Source organism: Rutidosis leptorrhynchoides, chromosome 4 (assembly GCF_046630445.1).
Source record: "Rutidosis leptorrhynchoides isolate AG116_Rl617_1_P2 chromosome 4, CSIRO_AGI_Rlap_v1, whole genome shotgun sequence".
NCBI lineage: Eukaryota > Viridiplantae > Streptophyta > Magnoliopsida > Asterales > Asteraceae > Rutidosis > Rutidosis leptorrhynchoides.
Window position 1 is genome coordinate 504,622,435 of NC_092336.1, and position 26,230 is coordinate 504,648,664.

A 26,230-nucleotide genomic window follows, 5' to 3' on the forward strand; every position below is an offset into this window, starting at 1 on the left:
TGTTTGGCTCCAATAACCCGGTCCACGTACAAATCCAACTATTACTACGAACCAGAAAATTTTGATGTCTATCAATTTAACCACTCAAAATAAATTTTCGTAATTTTAAGAAATTTAGATAAGAAGTAGAAAAAATTCTAAGTCCTAAAACTAGAATAGCGAGAAATAAGAGAGAAAAAGAGTTCGTCGAAAAAGGTCGAAAAAGAAAAAATGGTTGAAAAATAAAAGGTGACGGAAAAATAAAAGAAACTTATAAAAACTTAAAAATACTTAACTAATTTAACCTTATTACTACAACTAACTTAAAATTATAATCGCAAATTGAAATTACTAATTGGAATGATAATTGATACATAGTAAAAGGTCTAAAAATATTAAAGCTTACAGGAAAAACTAAATCCCAAATGGAAATAACTTAAAAAGAAACTAAAACTTAAAAAGGAGTCGCAAAATTCTAAAGCACCTAATTCTTAGTCTAAAGAAAAAGCACTTAAGGAATTCTACGGCAAAGCCTAAAAATCTAGGAGTAAAAATAACTATAGCAAAAACTAAGTTTAAAATTAATTATGAGCTAAAAAATACAAATATTACGCTACAACGATTAAAAAGGTACAAAATATAAAAATATACAAAAAGTTGTAAAAATTACAATTTTTATAAAAATATTATTTTTATATTATTTATTTTATAAAAACTACTAATTTTACAATTTTAATAAAACTAATTAAACAAAATACATATATAAAGTAAAAAGTAAAAATAAAACTAAAATTAATAATAATAATAATAATAATTAAGTTAAATAATAATAATAATAAATTAAAACTCCGTAATTAATGCAACTTTAGGGTTTTGTCCGTGTGTCAGAAGACCTCCGCGAGTCGCGGCAAATAAAGAAGAAAATACTTGCAATGCCCTCAAAAATACGGAGTTACTAAAACCTTGCTATTAAATACGTAATAGAATGGATATACTTAAACCTTGCTACAACACTTATAGGCAGTGTACCTAATCGTACAGTAGTGTAGTTTTTAGTAAGTCCGGTTCGTTCCACAGGGAAATCTTTAAACAAAGCTCAACGCTATATTAGTTTACTTTTATAAAAATACAAATATATATATAGGTAATATTATTATTATAAAGGGGGGTTTTTTACCGTTTAATGACCGGTTTGTCGATTTTAAAACTTTAGTCGCAGTTAAAACCTAATGTAAAATATAAAATAAATACAAGACTTAAATTAAAGCGTAAAGTAAATAACGATAATGAAATTGCGAATAAAAATGCGATAAAATAAAATTACGATAATTAAAAGGTACGATAATTAAAAGTGCGATAAAATAAAATAAATAAAAGTGCGATAATTAGAAGTGCAATTAAATATAAAATAAAGGAAATTAAATATGAAATAAAAGAATTATGCTTATTTAAACTTCCGTAATCATGATGTTTGACGTGTTGATTTTAGTTTTATGCCCATGGGTTAATTGTCCTTTGTCCTGGATTATTTAATATGTCCGTCTGGTTTTTGTCCATAACAGTCCATCAGTCATAAATATAAATTGCAAGTGTCCTTGTCAAATTATTATTATACCCGAAGATAAATATTCCAACTAATTGGGGATTCGAATTGTAACAAGGTTTTAATACTTTGTTTAATGAATACACCAGGTTATCGACTGCGTGTAAACCAAGGTTTTACTACTTTGTTAACAATTACACCAATTACCCTTGAATGTAATTTCACCCCTGTTTCAATTATTCTAGTGGCTATTAATCCATTCCCGTGTCTGGTTAAATGAACGATTATTCGTACATATAAATACCCCGCCCATCGTGTCCGATCGAGTGTATATGGTAATTTATAGGGACGCCCAACTGTAAATCTTTATATTAACATTAACAAACTTTCATTTAGTTAAACAAATATAAAGCCCATTAATAGCCCATAGTCTAGTTTCCACAAGTGTCGTTCTTTTGTCCAAACCCCAATTATGGTACAAAGCCCAATTACCCAATTTTAATAATTAGCCTAACATCATGATTACTTCGTTTTAAACAAGCATAATAATAACTTAGCTACGAGACATTAATATAAAAAGGTTGAACATAACTTACAATGATTAAAAATAGCGTAGCGTTACACGGACAGAATTTCGACTTACACCCTTACAACATTCGCTAACATACCCTTATTATTAGAATTATAATTAAAATTAAAATATAAATTATAAATATAAATATATATCACGTATATATTGAGAGAGAGATTGAGAAAATAAGATGATGTTCGATCAGAATTCGGTTGGCTTTATAGCCAGAAGTGAAATTTGGGGCTCCGCGACTCGCGGCAAAAATGGCCTTAAAACTCCGCGAGTCGCGGAGAGGTATTTTCAGTTCACACCCTTGGAGTTTCTGGCTGCCGACGGTTTTTAATATATATATATAATATATATATAATTAATATAATTAATTATATATTATATTATATTTATATACATAGTTAACTTGTAATTTTTAGTCCGTTGCGTCGAGCGTTAAGAGTTGACTCTGGTCCCGGTTCCGGATTTTCGAACGTCCTCGCGTACAATTTAATATCTTGTACTTTGCGTTTTGAATCTTGTACTCTTGTGATTTCGAGACGTTTCTTATCAATAATTGGAACCTTTTTGATTGTCTTTTGTTCTTTTGAGCTTTTTGGTCGTTTGCGTCTTCAATTCGTCGAATCTGTCTTTTGTCTTCACCTTTTATTATTTAAACGAATATCACTTGTAAATAGAACAATTGCAACTAAAAGCTTGTCTTTCTTGAGGAATAATGCTATGAAATATATGTTCGTTTTTAGCATTATCAAATATTCCCACACTTGAGCGTTGCTTGTCCTCAAGCAATATCGTCTTGAAATACTAGAATCACTTCTTTATTCTTCACACTTTGTACATCAGTGATTTCTATACGGCGGTATAAACAATGGTAGTAACGATATGGTTTACAGTCCCACATGACTATAAAAATTTAGATCCATTAAGGAAATTGGATCTTTATGAAAACATTTGATCTTTTGAAAATTAAATCTAGTTTTTACCCTAGATAAGTTTTCCGGTATAACCCTTTACCGGTGTTTGCAAAATATTTTTTTTTTTTTTGTGGGTTTGGTGGGTTTTAGATTTGAAAATTTTAGCTCAAAACTTGCGGTTTTGTGTCACCCACTTGCTAACCTTGTATTTGGAAAGCAACACGTCCAGTTTACTTGTTCCGTATATTACCTTTCGGCAAACTACCGTCCGGTTGTAAAGGAAAGCGTTGAACAAGCAACTGTTAAGGCAATGTCCCGTGACATGCTTTTGATTATGGTCTATAACGTGTCGGACGCAATTACTATCCTTGGTAGGAGCAATAGTAAAGCTCACCCTTATAATTTTTCGGTCTGGCACAAGGTCCTGTCTTTGACCATGCTATGCAACCACCGTTCTTACGGTTGACACCCGATTTAGTTCAGGTGACCTAATGAATTCCAGGTGAATTCCTAGGATTTTACGTTCAATGGTAATGAACGCATTGAAAATAGGGTTTTCAGAAAACAAATCGGTTTGTAATTTTGATCAAAATATTTTCTCGTTTAAGCTCGAGTTTAGATATCATTGAATTCCATGAGTTTGTAATTCTCAATCTTTAAGGTCAATCTCTAGGATTGAGTAATATCAGTCTTAAAAGCTGATTTTTAATCTTTAAGGAGATTATCCTTTCTGGGGATCTGATTCATTAGTCTTATCCAGCTAATTTGCACGGTGCCTCTCCATTGTACGAGATAAATCCTTCTCATGGTTAGGATAAATCTGACCACTTGGCGACCCTGTTTTATGCTGAGGTCCGTGGATTTCCAGCCGATTTTAGAGATGACTTTTCTAGACTTTTCGTCAACCTACAGCTGGTCTGGACGACAACTTCATGACCTAAATCAAGAAGCGCGTGTCTTTTTCGGAAGACTTTACTTCCTTTTAATGATGGAATTGATTCATCGTGTAGATCCATCTCTTCTTTTCTTTCATCGGGTAAAACAGTTTAGTTTAGTCCAAAGCAAAAGTATTTTCAGTTATTTGTTACAAATATATGTGACATATGTTTAAAATAACTTGGTAAATTTTCCCACACTTGGCTTTTTATTTTTCTTTTTATCGTCCTCTATTCCATTTTAAATGAATTTTAACATTTTAGTTTGTTTCTCAATTTATGTCCTTTCCGAGGTAACAATAATTTCGGTGTTAAAACCTAGTTTTATCGTTCATGAATATGTATAAACATGATTTGAATTCATTTAATTGAAAATTTTTACTAGAATTGGGTAGTCAGTATATAAGACTAGTGCTGTTCTTTTTTATCAGAGAGCACTAGATTCTAATACAACTACTGCTTTACTAGTATTTTAATGGTAACCAAGTGTTTAATAAAAATTTTTAAAATCCGAAAGAATTTAACCCCTTCCCACACTTAAGATCTTGCAATGCCCTCATTTGCAAGAAATCAGTAACAATTTAAATTATTGAGGGTGATTTGTGTGAAAATGATTAAATTTTTACCAAAGTTTCCAAATATATTGGCGTTTGTTTGCTGAATGATAAATGGTGCACGTCATTTGTTCATTCCGTCTTGTTGTTATTTCACATATATTTTGCATCATTGTCGTCAAAATTACTTGCTTTTGCTGAACTTAATGCCAGTCTTTGAAAATGCGTTGTTTTACCCTGTTATGTACATAAGATAAATTGCAAACATATATACATATTTTTGAAGTTTGGTATATTACCCCACATTCAAAAATTATTAAAATCTAAGAATAAAAGTTAGATAAATATAAAAATGATTACAATATTAACAAAAAATATTAAACATATCAATAATTACAAATTACAAAATAAAAATAAAAATAAGTAAACTAAGGATGATATTGGTACCAATAGGGGTTCCACGCATAACCATAAGTGCTATAGAATGCCTCGGCAGGGTCATACGTAGGATATGGTGGCTGCATCTCTATCGACCAAGGAGGGAAGACGGGTTTCGGTGTAGGAATATAGTTTCTACCTATGTGTTGGCAATGCGCTATGATCTGGTTCTGATGAACTTGCCAATCTTCAAATGCTCTCTGTCTAGCATTTTCGTATTCCTGAGAAGCTATAAACCTATGCATTTCTTGCATCTGGTTCCCCCCTCCTACATTACCTTGTTCCTGGTTTCTCTCTGCCTGTGGATGTCTACCATTGTATCGTACTGCGGCGTTATTTCGCCGCTTCAACACTTTCGCACCATGGTATACATTTAAACCTATAGTGTCGCGGGGTTCCGGCTCTTCTACTAATAATCCCCCCCGACTTATATCCACACCGAGATATTCACCAATCAAAGTAATAAAAATACCACCTCCTATTATGCTATGTGGACGCATCCCTCGAACCATAGCTGATAAATAATAACCCACACAATATGGTATACTTACAGCGCTGTGTGGGTCTCGAATACACATATGGTAAAACAAATCTTGTTCATTTACCTTTTTTTTGTTTTTACCCCTTTGTGTAATCGAATTAGCTAAAAACCTATGTATTACTCTTAATTCGGCTCTATCTATATCCAAATAAGAGTAGTTTCCCCCTTTAAAACGGTGATGGCTTGTCATTTGACTCCACACACCGTGTGTATCAAAATTTTCATCTATTTTCCTACCGTTTAGTATCAATCCTCTACAATCGGCTGACGCTAACTCCTCAGGCGTATATATACGTAAAGCCTGAGCCATGTCTAGTAAAGACATGTGGCGCATCGAACCGCCTAACAAAAATCTAATAAAAGAACGATCGGTTAAACTAGCTACCCGATCATTCAACTCTATACTACATAACAACTCTTCACACCATACTTTATATACAGGTCTGCGTATGGTGAATAAACATATCCAGTCATTAAAATAAGAATTACCATACCTCTGTACCAGTAATTTCCTAATTGGCCCGGCCAATTCTACAGCTTCCAAGGGTCCCCATTCTATGACCCTCGGTACCTCAACAATCTTGGAATGAAGAGTATGCAAACCCCGTTGATATTTTGGATAATCTATCCAAAGTCTGTCAAATCGCAGGTTCGGGTGCAACTGTTCCAAGTGCATATCTGAAAAGGTCATGACTGGATGAGGTACATCCTGCTTGTAGTAGTTATCTACCTCCTGTTGTTCCAAGTTCTCAGCAGGAGCATGACGGGCTTGGGATGAAGATTCACCCCTTTCATTCTGCAAAACACATCAAACACAAATTTTGTGCATCCAAATATGCATTAGTGTCAGCAAAATCATCAATTAAAATAATTACAATGACATTATCAATTTATATCAAACTTAAGCTTATTTCCACATTTTTATCAAATCTACACTTTTTCAAATAAGCATATACGAAAATTTTCGCCAAGTTTATAAGCATACAACTCAAATAACATGTCAAAATAATCATTACTAGCAATCAAACAAGTCTCAAATGGCATTATCTTTAAAAAATCAAGTTCATGAATTTTAGACTTGAAAAAGTCCACTTTAATTCTCAAAATCATGTTTAGGCTCAAAGGTTGGATCATTTAACTACCTAGACATGTTACACTACTCAATTTAGCAACAATTCATGACAAAAATCGGCCATAACCTGTTTATATCAAAAAGCCCCAAATTGCTCAAGAACACAAACCCTAGATTCTAAAGATTTTGAAGTTTTTGGCTTCAAATCATGTTAACAAGCATCAATCTAGGTTATACATGCATAATATACTAACAATTTAACACTAATTACACTAAAAATTAACAAAATTCAAATTATGAAAATATGCTCAAGAACACACTAAAATTCGGATTTAAAGGTGATTTGGGGTGTAATTGTACCTGTTTTCTTGAGTAGTTCTTAGATATCATCCTTCTCAACATGATTTTAGCAAAAAATTTGGTGATTAACGGTTAAAAATTGAGATTTTTGGGGGTGATTTTCGGGTTTTTCCGAGGTGTTTTCGCAGTATTTTTGCTGTGTTTTTGTTTGTGGGAGTGAACTGATCGTGCAGCTAGTTTTATTTTTTTTCTGTAATTTTGTCCCTCCGCGAGTCGCGGAGGTTTTCACTTAAAACTCCGCGAGTCGCGGAGTTAATTTTTTTTTTTTTTTTTTTTTTTTTTTTTTATATAATCTTTAACTTATAAAACAATTAAGAAATTAATTTTAAAATTTTGTTTCCCTTGTTATTTAGGACGAGGTCGTTTCGGATTGATGTCCTAGTCCGTCCCTCGACAAAATTTTAAAATTTGTCTTTTTGTAGCGATTGTTTTAAAAGCTAAGATTTTTGGGTTTTTTAATGTTTTTGGCATACTTTAAATCAATAAGATTAAAAATAATGATAATAAAAGTTCTCGTCCCTCCCTCGGGTAAAGCAATTTCGGTTCAAAGACCTAGTCTTCAACTTACGACGAATTTTAAAAATCATATTCTTAACTTAATGAGATAAAGTAAATTTTTGTTTTTAAATTCACACAACATAAATATAAAATTCAAAATTAATATTAAAAATTCACACCAAACTTAAAATTTGAAATGCATAAAATTAAAAATTCATATTTTAAAAATTAAAAATTCACACCAAACTTAATTTAAAAATTCATATTATAAATTCACACCAACTTATATTAATTTTTCAAATATTTACAATTTTAAAAATATTATTTTTACAAAGTTTACAATATTAATTTAAGATTTAAATATTAAGATTAAAAACATGGTAAAAATAAAATTAAAAATCTTTTTGTCTTTTTATCCCACTTTAATCAATCAAATATTATCAAAAATATGCGCCCCTCTTTTCGGTAAAGTAATTTCGGTTCCAAGACCTAATTTAACTCATGACGAATTTTTGAAATATTTTGGGTTGATTGATTAAAGATATTTATACCTTAAGAATAAACGTTAAATTTCGCAGTGATGTAATAAATTTTTGAAGGATATCAATAATTTCGGTCGCCAAACCTAATTTTATTTAATACCAATTTAATACTTTTTAGCGAAAAAATTAGCGTTTATTATCAAAAGGTTAAAAATAAAAATAAAAATAAAAACTATACAGACATACCTGTGAAATAGATTTCTTAGTTATATGATCTATTATATTCATAAGATAGTCGGTTTAATTGGTCTTCCATGGCTGCATAGGCGTAACCTCGAGCATTCATTGTCTTTTCTTCTAAACATATGAACGGTCCGTCTCTGCATAAAGTAACAAATTCGGTATTTGAATAGGTTTGATTATTTGAACATTTACCTCCATGTGACCATTTTCCGCATTTGTGACATCGTTCTAGGTGTCGTGCTCTTCTTTTCGCTGCGGATTTTGATTTTCCTTTACCAAATTGTAACTTATTATCTTCGCATCTGGATCCTTTTCTAACTCCGTCCATTCTTTCTCTGATTACTGATACTATTTCACTCGGTAGTATGTCATTATTACGTTTAGTGATCAAAGCGTGTAGCATTAGACCATGGTTTAGTTCACAGGCAGTCTTCATTTTGTAAAAACCTAAAAAAATAAAAATTCAGAATGGGGGGAGAAGACTAGTTCTTTAGGGTCTGCTAGGGAAAGACCATACGTGTTCCATTTTCGAGAACTACACGAAAACAGACAATCTAACTCTAACAGAAATACATATTATCCTTTAAAGACTTGATTCTCCCCACACTTAGTTAGCTGTGGTGTCGAAATTGTGATTAACTTCGTTGTCGACTTCCATCGGACCCTGTATGTAATGTTTAACTCTGTGACCATTAACTTTAAATTCAATCCCATTTGAATTTATTAATTCTATCGTTCCGTATGGGAAAACTCTTTTGACTATGAATGGTCCAGACCATCTTGATTTCAATTTTCCAGGAAATAGCTTGAATCGTGAATTGAAAAGAAGAACTCTGTCTCCTTCTTTGAATTCTTTTGATCTTCTGATTCTTTTATCATGCCATTTCTTCGTTCTTTCTTTATAGATTAACGAATTTTCGTATGCTTCATGTCTTAATTCTTCTAATTCGTTTAGTTGACTTAATCGTAGACGTCCGGCTTCATGTAAATCAAGATTACATGTCTTCAAAGCCCAAAATGCTTTGTGTTCAATTTCTACTGGAAGATGACATGCTTTTCCATAAACAAGTCTAAAAGGTGTGGTTCCAATTGGAGTTTTGTAGGCTGTTCTAAAAGCCCAGAGTGCATCCTCCAATTTAATGGACCATTCCTTTGGATTTGATCCTACGGTTTTTTCTAGAATTCGTTTTAAAGCTCGGTTTGTAATTTCAACTTGTCCACTTGTTTGTGGATGATATGCGGTGGAGATTTTATGAGTTACTCCATATCTTTTAAGAACTTTCTCAAGTTGATTATTACAGAAATGAGTACCCCGATCACTTATTAAAGCTTTCGGTGTTCCAAACCTTGCAAAAAGACGTTTTAAAAAGTTGACTACAACTCGTGCATCGTTAGTTGGGAGAGCTTGTGCTTCCGCCCATTTAGATACATAATCAATGGCTACGAGTATATATAGATTATTATGAGATTTTGGAAATGGACCCATAAAGTCAATACCCCAAATGTCAAATACTTCACATACTTGGATGACATTTTGTGGCATTTCATCACGTTGACTTATTCTTCCGGCCCTTTGACATGCATCACAGGATTTGCAAAGAAGGTGTGCGTCTTTGTAAATTGTAGGCCAATAGAATCCAGCTTCATAAACTTTTCTTGCTGTTAGTTGAGGCCCATAATGCCCTCCTGTTGGTCCTGTGTGACAATGGTTTAAAATTTTACTAGCTTCATCTCCAAATACACATCGGCGTATTATTCCATCGGGACAACTTTTAAACAGATGTGGATCTTCCCAGAAATAGTGTTTTATATCACTGAAGAATTTCTTTCGTCTTTGGTACGATAATCCTTTTTCAAGGAATCCACAAACTAAGTAGTTTGCATAGTCTGCAAACCATGGGATTTCTTTATAATCTATCTTCAATAGATATTCATCAGGAAAGTTGTCTTGTATAGCCGATTCATTCAGAACTTCTAATTCGGGATTTTCAAGACGAGAAAGATGATCAGCGGCGAGATTTTCTGCTCCTTTTTTATCTCGGATTTCAATATCAAACTCTTGTAAGAGTAAGATCCAACGGATTAATCTTGGTTTAGCATCTTGTTTTGAAAATAGGTATCTAAGAGCAGAATGGTCGGTATAGACCACCGTTTTTGCTAGAACGAGATATGATCGAAATTTGTCAAAAGCAAAGACAATAGCAAGGAGTTCTTTTTCAGTAGTTGTATAGTTCGTTTGCGCTCCTTGTAATGTCTTACTAGCATAATATATAGGTTGAAATCGTTTTTCAATCCTTTGTCCTAAAACGGCTCCCATTGCAAAATCACTTGCATCGCACATTAGTTCAAATGGTAGATTCCAATTTGGTGTTATCATGATCGGTGCATTAGTGAGTTTTTCTTTAAGAATATTAAAAGATTTGATACATTCATCTGAAAAGATGAATGGCGCATCCTTTTCTAGGAGTTTATTCATAGGAGTGGCAATTTTAGAAAAATCTTTTATGAAACGTCGGTAGAAACCGGCATGCCCTAGAAAACTCCTAACTCCTCTAACATTGGTGGGATGTGGAAATTTAGCAATTACATCTACTTTAGCTCTATCCACTTCAATTCCTTCTTTTGAAATTTTATGTCCAAGAACGATGCCTTCTTTAACCATGAAATGGCATTTCTCCCAATTAAGTACTAGATTTGATTTTTCGCATCTAATTAGCATTCGTTCCAGATTAACTAGACATGATTTAAATGTATCACCGAAGACTGAAAAGTCATCCATGAATACTTCCATGCATTCTTCTATCATGTCATGAAAAATCGCCATCATACACCTTTGAAAGGTTGCAGGGGCGTTACAAAGTCCAAATGGCATGCGTTTGTAAGCAAAAGTACCATAAGGGCACGTGAATGTGGTTTTCTCTTGATCTTCGGGTGCTATTGGAATTTGAAAATATCCGGAAAATCCATCTAGGAAACAATAGTAACTATTTCCGGCTAATCTTTCCAACATTTGATCTATGAAAGGTAAGGGAAAGTGATCTTTTCTGGTGGCGTCATTTAATTTTCTATAATCAATACATACACGCCATCCTGTTACAGTCCTAGTAGGAATAAGCTCATTTTTCTCATTTGTAATGACAGTCATGCCACCCTTCTTAGGCACGCATTGAACTGGGCTTACCCATGGACTATCAGAAATTGGATATATCAAACCTGCATCTAGCAGCTTAATAATCTCTTTCTTAACTACATCTTGCATATTAGGATTTAGTCTTCGTTGGCGTTGCACATACGTTTTATGACCTTCTTCCATAAGGATTTTATGTGTGCAATACGAAGGACTTATTCCTTTTATATCATGAATCTTCCATGCAATGGCTGGTTTATGAGCTTTCAACACAGAAATGAGTTGTGATTTCTCATTTTCAGTAAGAGAAGACGATATTATTACAGGTAATTCAGATTCACCATGTAAATAAGCGTATTCCAAATGGTTTGGAAGTGGCTTTAATTCTAATTTCGGAGGTTCTTCTATCGATGATTTATATCGATATCTGTCTTCTTCTTTTAGCATTTGTATTTCTTCTGTTGTTGGTTCATATCCATTAGCTATAAGTGTAGCTAACATTTCAGCTTCATCAATTGGTTCATTACCTTCTCCTAAAGAACATTCTCCTGTTCCTTGTAATTCTGGAAATTCTTCTAATAATTCTGCATGTGCATCTATAGTTTGAATATAATAACATGTATCATCTGCAGATTGTGGTTGTTGCATTGCTCTATCAACTGAAAAGGTAACACTCTCATCCTCTATACTTAGGGTCAGTTTCTTACCGAACACGTCTATCATTGCTTTAGCCGTGTTTAAGAATGGTCTTCCTAATATGAGAGGAACTTGAGAATCTTCTTCCATGTCCAAAACAACAAAATCTACTGGAAATACTAAAGTACCAACTTTAACTAGCATGTTCTCCATTATCCCTCTAGGATATTTTATTGATCTATCGGCTAGTTGTATGCTTATTCTTGTTGGTTTCAATTCTCCAAGGTCTAGTTTAGCGTATAGTGAATACGGCATTAGATTTATACTAGCACCTAAATCAGCCAATGCTTCTATTGAACTAAGACTACCCAGAAAACATGGAATTGTGAAACTTCCTGGATCAGATAGTTTTTCTGGTATCTTATTCAACAGCACTGCTGAACAATTAGCATTCATAGTAACAGCCGAGAGTTCTTCCATTTTCTTTCTATTCGTGATTAGATCTTTCAAGAATTTAGCATATCTTGGCATTCCTGAAATCACATCAATGAAAGGAAGATTTACATTTATCTGTTTAAACATATCCAAGAATTTGGATTGCTCGGCTTCAAGTTTTTCTTTCTTCATTTTACTCGGGTAAGGAAGTGGTGGTTGGTATGGTTTAACATAAGGTTTATCCTTAACTGTGTTATCTTCATTAACCTTTTCAACTACCGGTTCTTTTTCCTTATCTTGATCTGGTTGTGGTTCTTGTGGAGTAGGAATAGTTTCATCAGAAGTTACAGGTATTTTAGGTGGTTTAAGTGTTGTACCACTTCTTGTGGTAATAGCTTTAGCTGTTTCATTCCGGGGGTTAGCATTTGTATCGCTAGGTAGACTTCCCGGTTTTCTTTCACCTATTAACCTTGCTAGGTTACTTACTTCTTGTTCCAGATTTTGAATAGAAGCTTGTTGATTTCTAAATGCTTGAGCATTTTGTTCATTGGTTTGTTTTTGAGATGTGAAAAACTGCGTTTGAGTTTCAACTAGCTTCGTCATCATATCTTCTAAATTTGGCTTTTTATCATCGGTTTGTTGTGGTAGTTTGTTTTGAAAATTTGGTCTTTGCTGATTATAAGTATTATTGGATACTTGTTGATTGCTAGGACCTTGTTGGTTGTTGTATGGAATATTTCGGTTATAATTCGGGTTTTGATTGTAAATCGGTCTTGGCGGTTGATAATTATTCTGATAATTATTTCCAGGCCTTTGGTTTATGTATGAAATATTCTCTCTTTGTTCCATTGTTAATTCAATACTTAGACAATCTTTTGTCAAATGTGGTCCTCCACACTGCTCACAACTAATTCGTATAGCATGAATATCTTTAGTCATCTTTTCCATTCGTCTCTCGAAAGCATCTATCTTTGCGGAAATGGAATCTAAGTCATGGCTAGAATCGGCTCTAGCTGCTTTAGATGATCTAATGATATCTTTTTCTTGGTGCCACTCATGTGAGTGGGAAGCAGTGTTATCAATAATTTTGTAAGCATCAGTTTCGGTTTTCTTCATAATAGAACCACCAGCTGCTATATCTATGTCTTTTCTTGTAGTGATGTCGCATCCTCGGTAGAATATTTGTACTATTTGACAGGTGTCTAAACCATGTTGCGGACATCCTCTTAATAACTTTCCATATCTTGTCCACGCCTCATATAGAGTTTCATTTGGTTTCTGTGTGAACGTAACAATTTCTGCTTGAAGTCTTACGGCTTTAGATGCAGGAAAGAATTGTTTAAGAAATTTGTCAATTAAAACGTCCCATGTATCAATCGCCCCTTCAGGTAACGATTCCAACCAATCTTTGGCTTCTCCCTTTAAAGTCCAGGGAAATAACATGAGATATATCTGTTCATCCTCCACTTCTCGGATTTTAAATAGTGTGCAGATCCTATTAAAGGTACGTAGATGTTCATTTGGATCTTCCTTCGGTGCACCACTAAATTGGCATTGATTAGTCACCATGTGTAGAATTTGTCCTTTGATTTCATAATCTGGCGCATTAATGTCTGGATGGGTAATTGCGTGACCTTGGCCAGTGCGTTTAGCTCTCATTCGGTCTTCCATACTTAAAGGTTCCAGGTTCTCCATAATTGAATTTGTTGACTCGGTATCACTAGATGATTCTGATTTAATAGTTCGTTCCTCAACAATCTCTGGTTGAATGTTTGGTGGTTCCGGAGGAAAGTTTAATGGTTCAGGATCTATGAACCGTTCCTGAATATTTTCTGGATTCTCAATTGTGAGGTCGGGTTCAAAAAATGGATTATCGGAAATTTGAACTGAAGTACTTGGTCGACTGGATGACGATTCTAAAGAAAAATCAACGGCGGTTATATTTGTTAAACGATGTCTTGATCGAGTTACAGGTGGTGAACGTACAAAAGGTGATGAACGTCTTGCTCGGTGCATTCACAGAATATCCTATTAGTTTTTTAAAAGGAAAGAAAAATTATAATAAGTTATCCAATCAATAGACTTTTCTGATTTTGCCCACGTTTCGAATAGCCAAAAGATGCAGCAGAGGGGCAGGATTCGTTTGGTCTCAATATAATTGAGGACTGTTTGGCTCCAATAACCCGGTCCACGTACAAATCCAACTATTACTACGAACCAGAAAATTTTGATGTCTATCAATTTAACCACTCAAAATAAATTTTCGTAATTTTAAGAAATTTAGATAAGAAGTAGAAAAAATTCTAAGTCCTAAAAACTAGAATGGCGAGAATAAGAGAGAAAAAGAGTTCGTCGAAAAAGGTCGAAAAAGAAAAAATGGTTGAAAAATAAAAGGTGACGGAAAAATAAAAGAAACTTATCAAAACTTTAAAAATACTTAACTAACCTAACCTTATTACTACAACTAACTTAAAATTATAATCGCAAATTGAAATTATTAATTGGAATGATAATTGATACATAGTAAAAGGTCTAAAAATATTAAAGCTTACAAGGAAAAACTAAATCCCAAATGGAAATAACTTAAAAAGAAACTAAAACTTCAAAAGGCGTCGCAAAATTCTAAAGCACCTAAATCTTAGTCTAAAGAAAAAGCACTTAAGGAATTCTACGACAAAGCCTAAAAATCTAGGAGTAAAAATAACTATAGCAAAAACTAAGTTTAAAATTAATTATGAGCTAAAAATACAAAAGTTACGCTACAACGATTAAAAAGGTACAAAATATAAAAATATACAAAAAGTTGTAAAAAGTACAATTTTTATAAAAATATTATTTTTATATTATTTATTTAATAAAAACTACTAATTTTACAATTTTAATAAAACTAATTAAACAAAATACATATATAAAGTAAAAAGTAAAAATAAAACTAAAATTAATAATAATAATAATAATAATTAAGTTAAATAATAATAATAATAAATTAAAACTCCGTAATTAATGCAACTTTAGGGTTTTGTCCGTGTGTCAGAAGACCTCCGCGAGTCGCGGCAAATAGAGAAGAAAACCCCGCGAGTCGCGGGGTTCAGAATTTGAGCTGACAGGTTTAACTTTTTACGCGTTTTTCATTATTTTTTTTTTTTTTTGTTTTTTAATTAAATAAAAGATATTAAAATTAAAACTTATATTTTTATAAAGTAAAATAGAAATAAAGAAACTTTTAAAACTTAACTATTTAACAAAATCTTAAAAATACTAATATTTTTGTTTTTCTTTTTATATTTTTCGAATTTTTAAAACGTAATTTTACAAAAACGACTTTTAATAAAAGTAGATAAAAATCTTTTTTTTTTTTTTTTTTTGGTTTTTTTAATATTAGCGTTGCGCTTCCGGCTTTTAAGATATTCCCCGGCAGCGGCGCCAAAAATACTTGATGTCGAACGAGGTGTATATAAAATAGTTATTAATTTTTAGCAGAAAATACTATTAAATACGATACAATTTTACACAAGTTATTTATTTATTTATAGAATGGATATACTTAAACCTTGCTACAACACTTATAGGCAGTGTACCTAATCGTACAGTAGTGTAGTTTTTAGTAAGTCCGGTTCGTTCCACAGGGAAATCTTTAAACAAAGCTCAACGCTATATTAGTTTACTTTTATAAAAATACAAATATATATATAGGTAATATTATTATTATAAAGGGGGGTTTTTTACCGTTTAATGACCGGTTTGTCGATTTTAAAACTTTAGTCGCAGTTAAAACCTAATGTAAAATATAAAATAAATACAAGACTTAAATTAAAGCGTAAAGTAAATAACGATAATGAAATTGCGAATAAAAATGCGATAAAATAAAATTACGATAATTAAAAGGTACGATAATTAAAAGTGCGATAAAATAAAATAAATAAAAGTGCGATAATTAGAAGTGCAATTAAATATAAAATAAAGGAAATTAAATATGAAATAAAAGAATTATGCTTATTTAAACTTCCGTAATCATGATGTTTGACGTGTTGATTTTAGTTTTATGCCCATGGGTTAATTGTCCTTTGTCCTGGATTATTTAATATGTCCGTCTGGTTTTTGTCCATAACAGTCCATCAGTCATAAATATAAATTGCAAGTGTCCTTGTCAAATTATTATTATACCCGAAGATAAATATTCCAACTAATTGGGGATTCGAATTGTAACAAGGTTTTAATACTTTGTTTAATGAATACACCAGGTTATCGACTGCGTGTAAACCAAGGTTTTACTACTTTGTTAACAATTACACCAATTACCCTTGAATGTAATTTCACCCCTGTTTCAATTATTCTAGTGGCTATTAATCCATTCCCGTGTCCGGTTAAATGAACGATTATTCGTACATATAAATACCCCGCCCATCGTGTCCGATCGAGTGTATATGGTAATTTATAGGGACGCCCAATTGTAAATCTTTATATTAACATTAACAAACTTTCATTTAGTTAAACAAATATAAAGCCCATTAATAGCCCATAGTCTAGTTTCCACAAGTGTCGTTCTTTTGTCCAAACCCCAATTATGGTACAAAGCCCAATTACCCAATTTTAATAATTAGCCTAACATCATGATTACTTCGTTTTAAACAAGCATAATAATAACTTAGCTACGAGACATTAATATAAAAAGGTTGAACATAACTTACAATGATTAAAAATAGCGTAGCGTTACACGGACAGAATTTCGACTTACACCCTTACAACATTCGCTAACATACCCTTATTATTAGAATTATAATTAAAATTAAAATATAAATTATAAATATAAATATATTACGTATATATTGTACGATTAGGTAACTTAATTATTACTAAAAATTAATTCAAAATCATGTTTAATAGTATTTTAGTTTGTTTCTCAATTTATGTTCTTTCCGAGGTAACAATAATTTCGGTGTTTGAAACCTAGTTTTATCGTTCATAAATATGTATAAACATGATTTTGAATTCATTTAATTGAAAATTTTGAAAAATTTTACTAGAATTGGGTAGTCAGTATATAAGACTAGGGCTGTTCTTTTTTATCAGAGAGCACTAGATTCTAATACAACTACTGCTTTACTAGTATTTTTAATGGTAACCAAGTGTTTAATATAAAAATTTTTAAAATCCGAAAGAATTTAACCCCTTCCCACACTTAAGATCTTGCAATGCCCTCATTTGCAAGAAATCAGTAACAATTTAAATTATTGAGGGTGATTTGTGTGAAAATGATTAAATTTTTACCAAAGTTTCCAAATATATTGGCGTTTGTTTGCTGAATTCTTGCAAATGAGGGCATTGCAAGATCTTAAGTGTGGGAAGGGGTTAAATTCCCCGGCAGCGGCGCCAAAAATACTTGATGTCAAAGCAGAGGGGTATAAAATACTATTAATTTTTAGCAGAAAATACTATTAAATACGATACAATTTTACACAAGATATTTATTTATTTATAGAATGGATATACTTAAACCTTGCTACAACACTTATAGGCAGTGTACCTAATCGTACAGTAGTGTAGTTTTTAGTAAGTCCGGTTCGTTCCACAGGGAGATCTTTAAGCAAAGCTCAACGCTATATTAGTTTACTTTTATAAAAATACAAATATATATATAAGTAATATTATTATTATAAAGAGGGGTTTTTACCGTTTAATGACCGGTTTGTCGATTTTAAAACTTTAGTCGCAGTTAAAACCTAATGTAAAATATAAAATAAATACAAGACTTTAAATTAAAGCGTAAAGTAAATAACGATAATGAAATTGCGAATAATAAAAATGCGATAAAAATTAAATTGCGATAATTAAAAAGTACGATAATTAAAAGTGCGATAAAATGAAATAACAATAAATAAAAGTGCGATAATTAGAAGTGCAATTAAATATAAAATAAAGGAAATAAAATATGATATAAAAGAATTATGCTTATTTAAACTTCCGTAATCATGATGTTTGACGTGTTGGTTTTAGTTTTATGCCCATGGGTTAATTGTCCTTTGTCCTGGATTATTCAATATGTCCGTCTGGTTTTTGTCCATAACAGTCCATCAGTCATAAATATAAATTGCAAGTGTCCTTGTCAAATTATTATTATACCCGAAGATAAATATTCCAACTAATTGGGGATTCGAATTGTAACAAGGTTTTAATACTTTGTTTAATGAATACACCAGGTTATCGACTGCGTGTAAACCAAGGTTTTACTACTTTGTTAACAATTACACCAATTACCCTTGAATATAATTTCACCCCTGTTTTAATTATTCTAGTGGCTATTAATCCATTCCCGTGTCCGGTTAAATGAACGATTATTCGTACATATAAATACCCTGCCCATCGTGTCCGATCGAGTGTATATGGTAATTTATAGGGACGCCCAATTGTAAATCTTTATATTAACATTAACAAACTTTCATTTAGTTAAACAAATATAAAGCCCATTAATAACCCATAGTCTAGTTTCCACAAGTGTCGTTCTTTTGTCCAAACCCCAATTATGGTACAAAGCCCAATTACCCAATTTTAGTAATTAGCCCAACATCATGATTACTTCGTTTTAAATAAGCATAATAATAACTTAGCTACGAGACATTAATATAAAAAGGTTGAACATAACTTACAATGATTAAAAATAGCGTAGCGTTACACGGACAGAATTTCGACTTACACCCTTACAACATTCGCTAACATACCCTTATTATTAGAATTATAATTAAAATTAAAATATAAATTATAAATATAAATATATATTACTTCGTATGAATGAGAAGAAAAAAATGATGATAAATTCGATCAGAATTCGGTTGGCTTTATAGCCAGAAGTGAATTTTGGGGCTCCGCGACTCGCGGCAAAATGGCCTTCAAACTCCGCGAGTCGCGGAGAGGTATTTTCAGTTTACACCCTTGGAGTTTCCTGCTGCCGACGGTTTTAAATATATATATATAATATATATATAATTAATATAATTAATTATATATTATATTATATTTATATATATAGTTAACTTGTAATTTTTAGTCCGTTGCGTCGAGCGTTAAGAATTGACTCTGGTCCCGGTTCCGGATTTTCGAACGTCCTCGCGTACAATTTAATATCTTGTACTTTGCGTTTTGAATCTTGTACTCTTGTGATTTCGAGACGTTTCTTATCAATAATTGGAACCTTTTTGATTGTCTTTTGTTCTTTTGAGCTTTTTGGTCGTTTGCGTCTTCAATTCGTCGAATCTGTCTTTTGTCTTCACCTTTTATTATTTAAACGAATATCACTTGTAAATAGAACAATTGCAACTAAAAGCTTGTCTTTCTTGAGGAATAATGCTATGAAATATATGTTCGTTTTTAGCATTATCAGAACTCAAAATTTTTTCACGCTTCCATCAAAAGAAAGCTTAGCAAGAGCAACATTCGTGGACTAAACATCAATGGAAGTTGGAACGAAAACCCGTGTGATGTTAAAGATGCAATTCGCTCTCACTTCCAACGTATCTTCGAATCAAGAAACTGTGATAGGCCTTTCTTTGCTGAATGGGTTGTCGAATACTCTGACCAAACAGCCTCCATGGGTCCTGATGGGCCTGCTAGCTATCGGCCCAACACTGCTGCTGCTGTCGATGGGCTTTCTCACGCATCTGGGCCTGTGAACAGGCCTGATCCTGTCTCTGGGTCAGCCCGTGAATCTGTAAGGGCCTCCAGGTCTGCTAGTAACCGTGGTTTTGTTCATGTTGGGCCGAAACTGCTCCAATTATATGAGTCAGAAGCCACTACACTCGAGCTACCGTTTTGTGAGAAAGAGATTTGGGACGCTATAAATGATTGTGGGGGTACAAAAGCCCCCGGGCCGGACGGGTTCAATCTAAGTTTCTACAAAAAATATTGGGACGTCTTAAAAGAGGATTTAGTTAGTGCTTTCCATCGTTTTTGGGTAAATGGCGAAATCTCAAAGGGGTGCAACGCGTCTTTCTAAACGCTAGTTCCTAAGGTCACGGATCCGATCTCCCTAAATGACTATAGGCCGATAAGTCTTATAGGTAGCTACTATAAGATATTGGCCAAGGTGCTTTCGAACCGTCTTAGGAAAGTCATCCCGACTCTTGTGGGTTTTGAACAAAGTGCGTTTATCAAAGGACGAAACATCTTAGATGGCGTGCTTATTGCTAATGAGACGATCGACTTCATTAAGAAATCAAAAGCTAAGTGTCTCATCTTTAAAGTGGACTTTGAGAAAGCTTTCGATAGTTTGAGTTGGGATTTTCTAATGGAAGTTATGGGCTTCATGGGGTTTGGATTGAAATGGCGGCAATGGATCCTCTCTTGTCTAAAATCCGCCACGATCTCTATTCTTGTCAACGGGTCTCCCACAAGTGAATTTAATCTTGGAAGAGGCGTCAGGCAAGGCGACCCCCTTTATCCTTTTCTTTATATTCTTGCAGCCGAAGGTTTAAACACGTTAACGAAGTCTGCGGTTAATAACAATCTTTTCTCGGGCGTGATGATTGGTAAGGACAAGGTATGCATCTCACACCTACAATATGCAGATGATACGATATACTTTGGCGAATGGAACCCTCACAACATTCGCAACCTTATGAAGCTTCTTAAGTGTTTTGAGCACACCTCGGGTCTTAATGTTAATTATCAAAAAAGTATGTTATTCGGTTTAGGTGTGGAGTATCATGAGATTGAAGCTATGGCTAAGTGTTTTAAGTGTAAAATTGGCTCACTTCCTTTTAATTATCTCGGGTTACCAATTGGTGCGAACATGAAAAAATTGTGTAGTTGGAAGCCGGTTATCGATAAGTTTGAAAAACGTCTTTCGGATTGGAAGGCACGTATGGTTTCGTTTGGTGGTCGTGCGACTCTTGTTAAATCGGTGCTCAATAGTCTCCCGTTGTACTTCTTCTCACTCTTCCGTGCCCCGCCGTGTGTGATAAGTAAACTCGAAAGTGTGAGACGTTCTTTTTTTTTGGGGCGGGTCGGGAAATGATAAAAAAATTGCTTGGGTCAAATGGGATGAGGTTCTTCTACCTTATGGGTTGGGTGGGCAAAATTTGGGCTCCTTGAATAGCAAAAATTTAGCTTTGATCGGCAAGTGGTGGTGGAGGTTCAAAACCGAGCCCACTTCCTTGTGGGTCAAAGTTATCTCGAGTATTTATGGGTCTTCGGAGGGGTTGGGCATTTCTAATAATTTTCCATGTTCTACTTATAGTTCCACTTGGGCGAATATCATCAAAGTAGGTGCGAATCTTCAAGATATTGGTGTTACCTTTTCAAACTCGTTTGTAAAAGTCATCGGGAATGGTTCGGGCACTTCATTTTGGCATGATACATGGGTCGGCGACACACCCTTTAGTTGCAAATTCAAGAGGCTTTTCAAATTAGAGGCAAATCCTAATGTAACGGTTGCGGATCGTTGGGTTCGGAACGAAGTAGGGTGGGAAGGTAATTGGGATTGGGTGCGGTCTCCTAGTAGACGGACAGAGTTGGAGCTCGAGGATCTAAAGGAATTGCTTCGGGATTGTGTACTTATAATGGACAAATGTGATTCTTGGCGTTGGGAGAGTTCGACTAACAGTCTCTTCTCAACAAAAAGGCTCACCTCTATCATTGATTCGAAATTGTTTTCCGTGGGTTCTAATGTGATTGAATCTTTACAAAATAATTTGGTTCCAAAGAAGGTTGAATTATTTGTTTGGAGGTCGAGAAGAAAGCATATTCCAACGCTAATCGAGCTAGATAAACGTGGGATTGACCTCCACTCGGTTCGTTGCCCTCTTTGCGACGATGGAGTGGAATCAATTGACCATGCCTTATTTTTTTGTAAACATGCGTTCGAGGTGTGGGAAAAAGTGTTCAAATGGTGGGGTATAAATCTTTTCTCTTCGGCGAGTCTATGCGAAATTCTTCAAGGGACTTCAAACGTATCGATGACGGAGCCGGGTCTCAAGATTTGGCAAGCGGTTCTTTGGTCGAGTTGTTATCTCATTTGGTGGAACCGAAATCAAAAAGTTTTCAACAACAAATGTTGGACCTCTCCGGTTGCACTATGTGAGATACAAAGCAAATCTTTCGAGTGAATCGCGAAAAGATGCAAGTCCTCAAATATTGATTGGCATTCTTGGTTACATAATCCGATTTCTCTTGTGTTGTAATTGTTCATGTGTGTGTTCCTTTTAAAGTTAGCTTAATAGCTTGTTGGCTAACTTTGAACTCTTGAGTTGTAATGTTGTTTTATCATTAATAAAATGGTTGCCTTTCAAAAAAAAAAAAAAAAAAAATCCAGGTGTCTACCTCACTAATTCTGTATATTATTTATTATTAATTAATTGAATTAAACTAAATATTAATCGTGAAAATGGAATATAGATCTTAATGTTTATGTTATTAAATAAGTAAATTACTTAAAAGCTTGAAAACCTAATTTCAATCCCTTTTATATCTAACGGCCGTAACTAAACCAATGTTTCGAGATTCAATTCCTTTATCATCACATATCATTATATATATATATATATATATATATATATATATATATATATATATATATATATATATATATATATATATTTTCCCCTTTATTTGCATTAGAACATATTATTTATCGTTTCATTAGTTGAGAAGGAACAGTTAGTTTATAGAATCTCATGGTTGGAAAACTCATTCAAGGCATCACTGCATCTGTGAACCAGTTAATCAAAAATATGTTATTTGATCATTAGCTTGTACGATATAAAGAGCAATTAAACATGGCAACTAATCTTACTAGCACACCATTAATAACACTTAAAAATGGTGCGCTTGATCTTATATATTAACATTACTAAAGAGTCGAGCTGTATGTTTGTGAAACATAACATAAAAACAGGGGAAAGAGTAAAAAACAATACAACCATTATTTAGTTTTACATATTAATGAAAAAAATCTATGTTTTTTTTTCTTAAAAAACATAAATTAAAATTGAAACGATTCAAAAATAAACAACATTGATCCAAAACTAACTAACCAAACTCCCGAGTCACTAAGGCTGGCTTTAGGAGAAATATATGGTAGGATATGAAGAGAAAAAAACGCCTATGCTGCATAAATTAGTTTAAGATAATAATTTATATGCTAAAAGACATGTTGTTTTATGTAGTTGAAAGTATTTATACTTCAAGATCATAGCTCATCCTTTGCTCTTTTTTTTCCAGTTAAAAAGGATCTAAAATGACACCAATGGGTGAAAGTTATGATTAGGGTGCTGATGGATGAAAAATGTTTCACAATTACAACTTTGGTTAATCAACTTTTGCAACTGTTCAATTTGGTTTTTTTTTGCTTAACATTGGTATATGATGGTTAGTTATGCTAACAATTTTCAATCAAATTTTTTTTTTACTTTGTGCTCAATAGATTGAAGATTAACATTTAAAAGTTAAGATGAGTTTTGTAAGATTTTTAGCATAACATAAAAGGTCAATAACGCATTTAGTGCAATTTTGTGAAAAGTGTACACGAGGCTATGTTGTATACAATTGTTGTATCATTTGAAATGTTTGAGTTGACTTAATGGGAGAATTATAGGTGATTAGGGGTGCGATGGATGAAAAATGTTACACAATTACAACTTTGGTTAATCAACTTTCCAACTCTTCAATTTTTTTTTTTTTTTTTGTTTTTTTTTTTTTTTTTTTTTTTTGCAGATATAGGATGGTTAATTATGCTTACAATTAACAAGCAAAAAATTTTAAACTACGTGCTCAGTAAATTGTAGATTAACATTTAAAAGTTAAGATGAGTTATGTAAGATTTTTAGCATAACATAAAAGATCAATAACGTATTTAGTGCAATTTTGTGAAGAGTGTATACCAAAACTATGTATACCATTGTTTTATCATTTGAAATGTTTGAGATGACTTTTATTTTGGTATTGAAGTTGTATTCAACATGTCTATTGTTGTAGTCAACTATCTATTTTCAAGTTTGAAAAGTTAAGACCTTAATAATTCATTGATATACATTAACTAACTATTTAATGTTTACATATGTAATTTCATATATAGATACAAGCCTCTAAACAAATACTGTATTATATAAGATGCTTTCGAAAAGAGAGGTGATTCTTACACACCACTTTTTGATCCATGTACACTCATTTACCTATTATACCTTTAATTATATTATACTTATAATAATAATATAAGTTCAACTCTCTAGATTAATCTAGGGGCATAAATGTAAGTTTATGAAATAAAAATGTACATGAATCAAAAAATGGTGTGTTAGGATCACCCCCTTTTGAAAAATTATAATGTTTTCTTAGTAATCTTTCACTGCTACAAATCCTATTTGACTATAGAATCTATCTATATATAACTTATTTGAAACGATTTTTAAGCAGCCGTGCAACGCACGGGCTCAAAATCTAGTTTTTTATAAAAATAACTCCGTCCGTCCCAAATCTTTTGTCTCCAGTAAAAAAATTTATAGTTTAAGAAAAAAGTGACTGTCACATGTACTTTTACTTTTTACCTATCTCTTTGTCTTACATGTATAAAGTAGGGGCACAAAAGAACTTTATCAAATTATTTTTTGTCATTTATAAAAATGGACAATTAATTTTGAACATTTCAAAAATGAATAATGGACAATAGAAATGAGATGGAGGGAGTAAGTTGTTTTTTTTTTTTAAAGAATTTTCTTTTTAAAATTTTCGGTCTACCACGTGTCAGTTTGTGTGGCACAGACTGAACCACGTGTCAGTTTGTGTGGCACAGACTAAGCCACATGTCAGTCTGCGCCTACTTGGCAGTCAATCTGTCCACGTAACATTGCCACACGGATTTTTTTTTTAAAAAAAATTTAAAAAAATTTTAATAATTATTTTTTCAACATGTGATCACAGATTGAAAAATATAAGGTTCATATGCATTATTCAATCTACGAGTTCTCTCTCACCTTTAGTTTTTCCTTAATCCTCACCATATGTATATATATAGTGGTAGGATCAAGGGAGAAGTAACTAATCGGGAGGAAGCGGGGGAAGCAAAACTTCTTTTTTTTTTTTTTTTTTTTTTTTTTCGTTTTTTGAAAAAACTTTGTTCTCAAACATTATAGATTGGATGAAAATATGAACATTTAATAAAGACACTTTATGATAAATGTTTTTATTTTGGCGGGAAAACGCTCGAAGAAATAATATATAACAATTATCGTGTTTTTTAAGCGTATGTTGAGGTTTTAGATATTAGGGTTAACAGAGTTTAGATATTAGGGTTTAGACATTTAGGGTTTAGGGTTTAGATTTAGGATTTAGATTGAGTTTTTAACACGAACGGTTTAGAGTTTATGGTTTAGGGTTTGAAATTTTGGGTTTAGGGACTAAACTCAAAACACCAAAACCTAAACCCTAAACCCTAAACTCTAAATCGGGCTAAATTTTACTTCACAAAACATGAAGAAAAAAAACAATAACATTCTTCAAGATCAATATTATCTTGAATGTTATTTTTGTCGATCGTTTTCCCGCCTAAATAATAACATTCATCACGAAGTGCCTTTTCTAAATGTTCATATTTTCGTGTGATCTTGATGCCTGGGAAAAAAAATTCCAAAAAAAAACGAAATTTTTTTTTTGCTTCCCCCTACTTCTTCCCGATTGGTTACTTCCCAATTGATCCTGCCCCTATATATATATATATATATATATATATATATATATATATATATATATATATATATATATATATACATATACATACATACATACATACATACATCACTAAGTACCCAATTTCGAACTAGGGGAAGCAAATTTGATTTTTTATATCTTTAAAATCAGTGTTCATATTAAAAAAAATTGATATTAGTATTCATTGTGTAGATTCAGAAT

General features: G+C 32.7%; 1 protein-coding gene across 1 annotated transcript in view; it reads left to right on the forward strand.

Annotated features, from left to right (window-relative positions):
* Nucleotides 1–24,046, forward strand: part of LOC139842464 (uncharacterized) — a 38,317-nt gene extending 14,271 nt beyond the window's left edge. Inside the window, exons 2-5 of the mRNA XM_071832602.1 lie at nt 19,704–20,282; nt 20,403–21,250; nt 21,567–22,317; nt 24,041–24,046. Coding sequence (XP_071688703.1) covers nt 19,704–20,282; nt 20,403–21,250; nt 21,567–22,317; nt 24,041–24,046 — 2,184 coding nt within the window. The remainder of the gene's footprint in view (nt 1–19,703; nt 20,283–20,402; nt 21,251–21,566; nt 22,318–24,040) is intronic.
* The last annotated feature ends 2,184 nt before the right edge of the window (nt 24,047–26,230 follow it).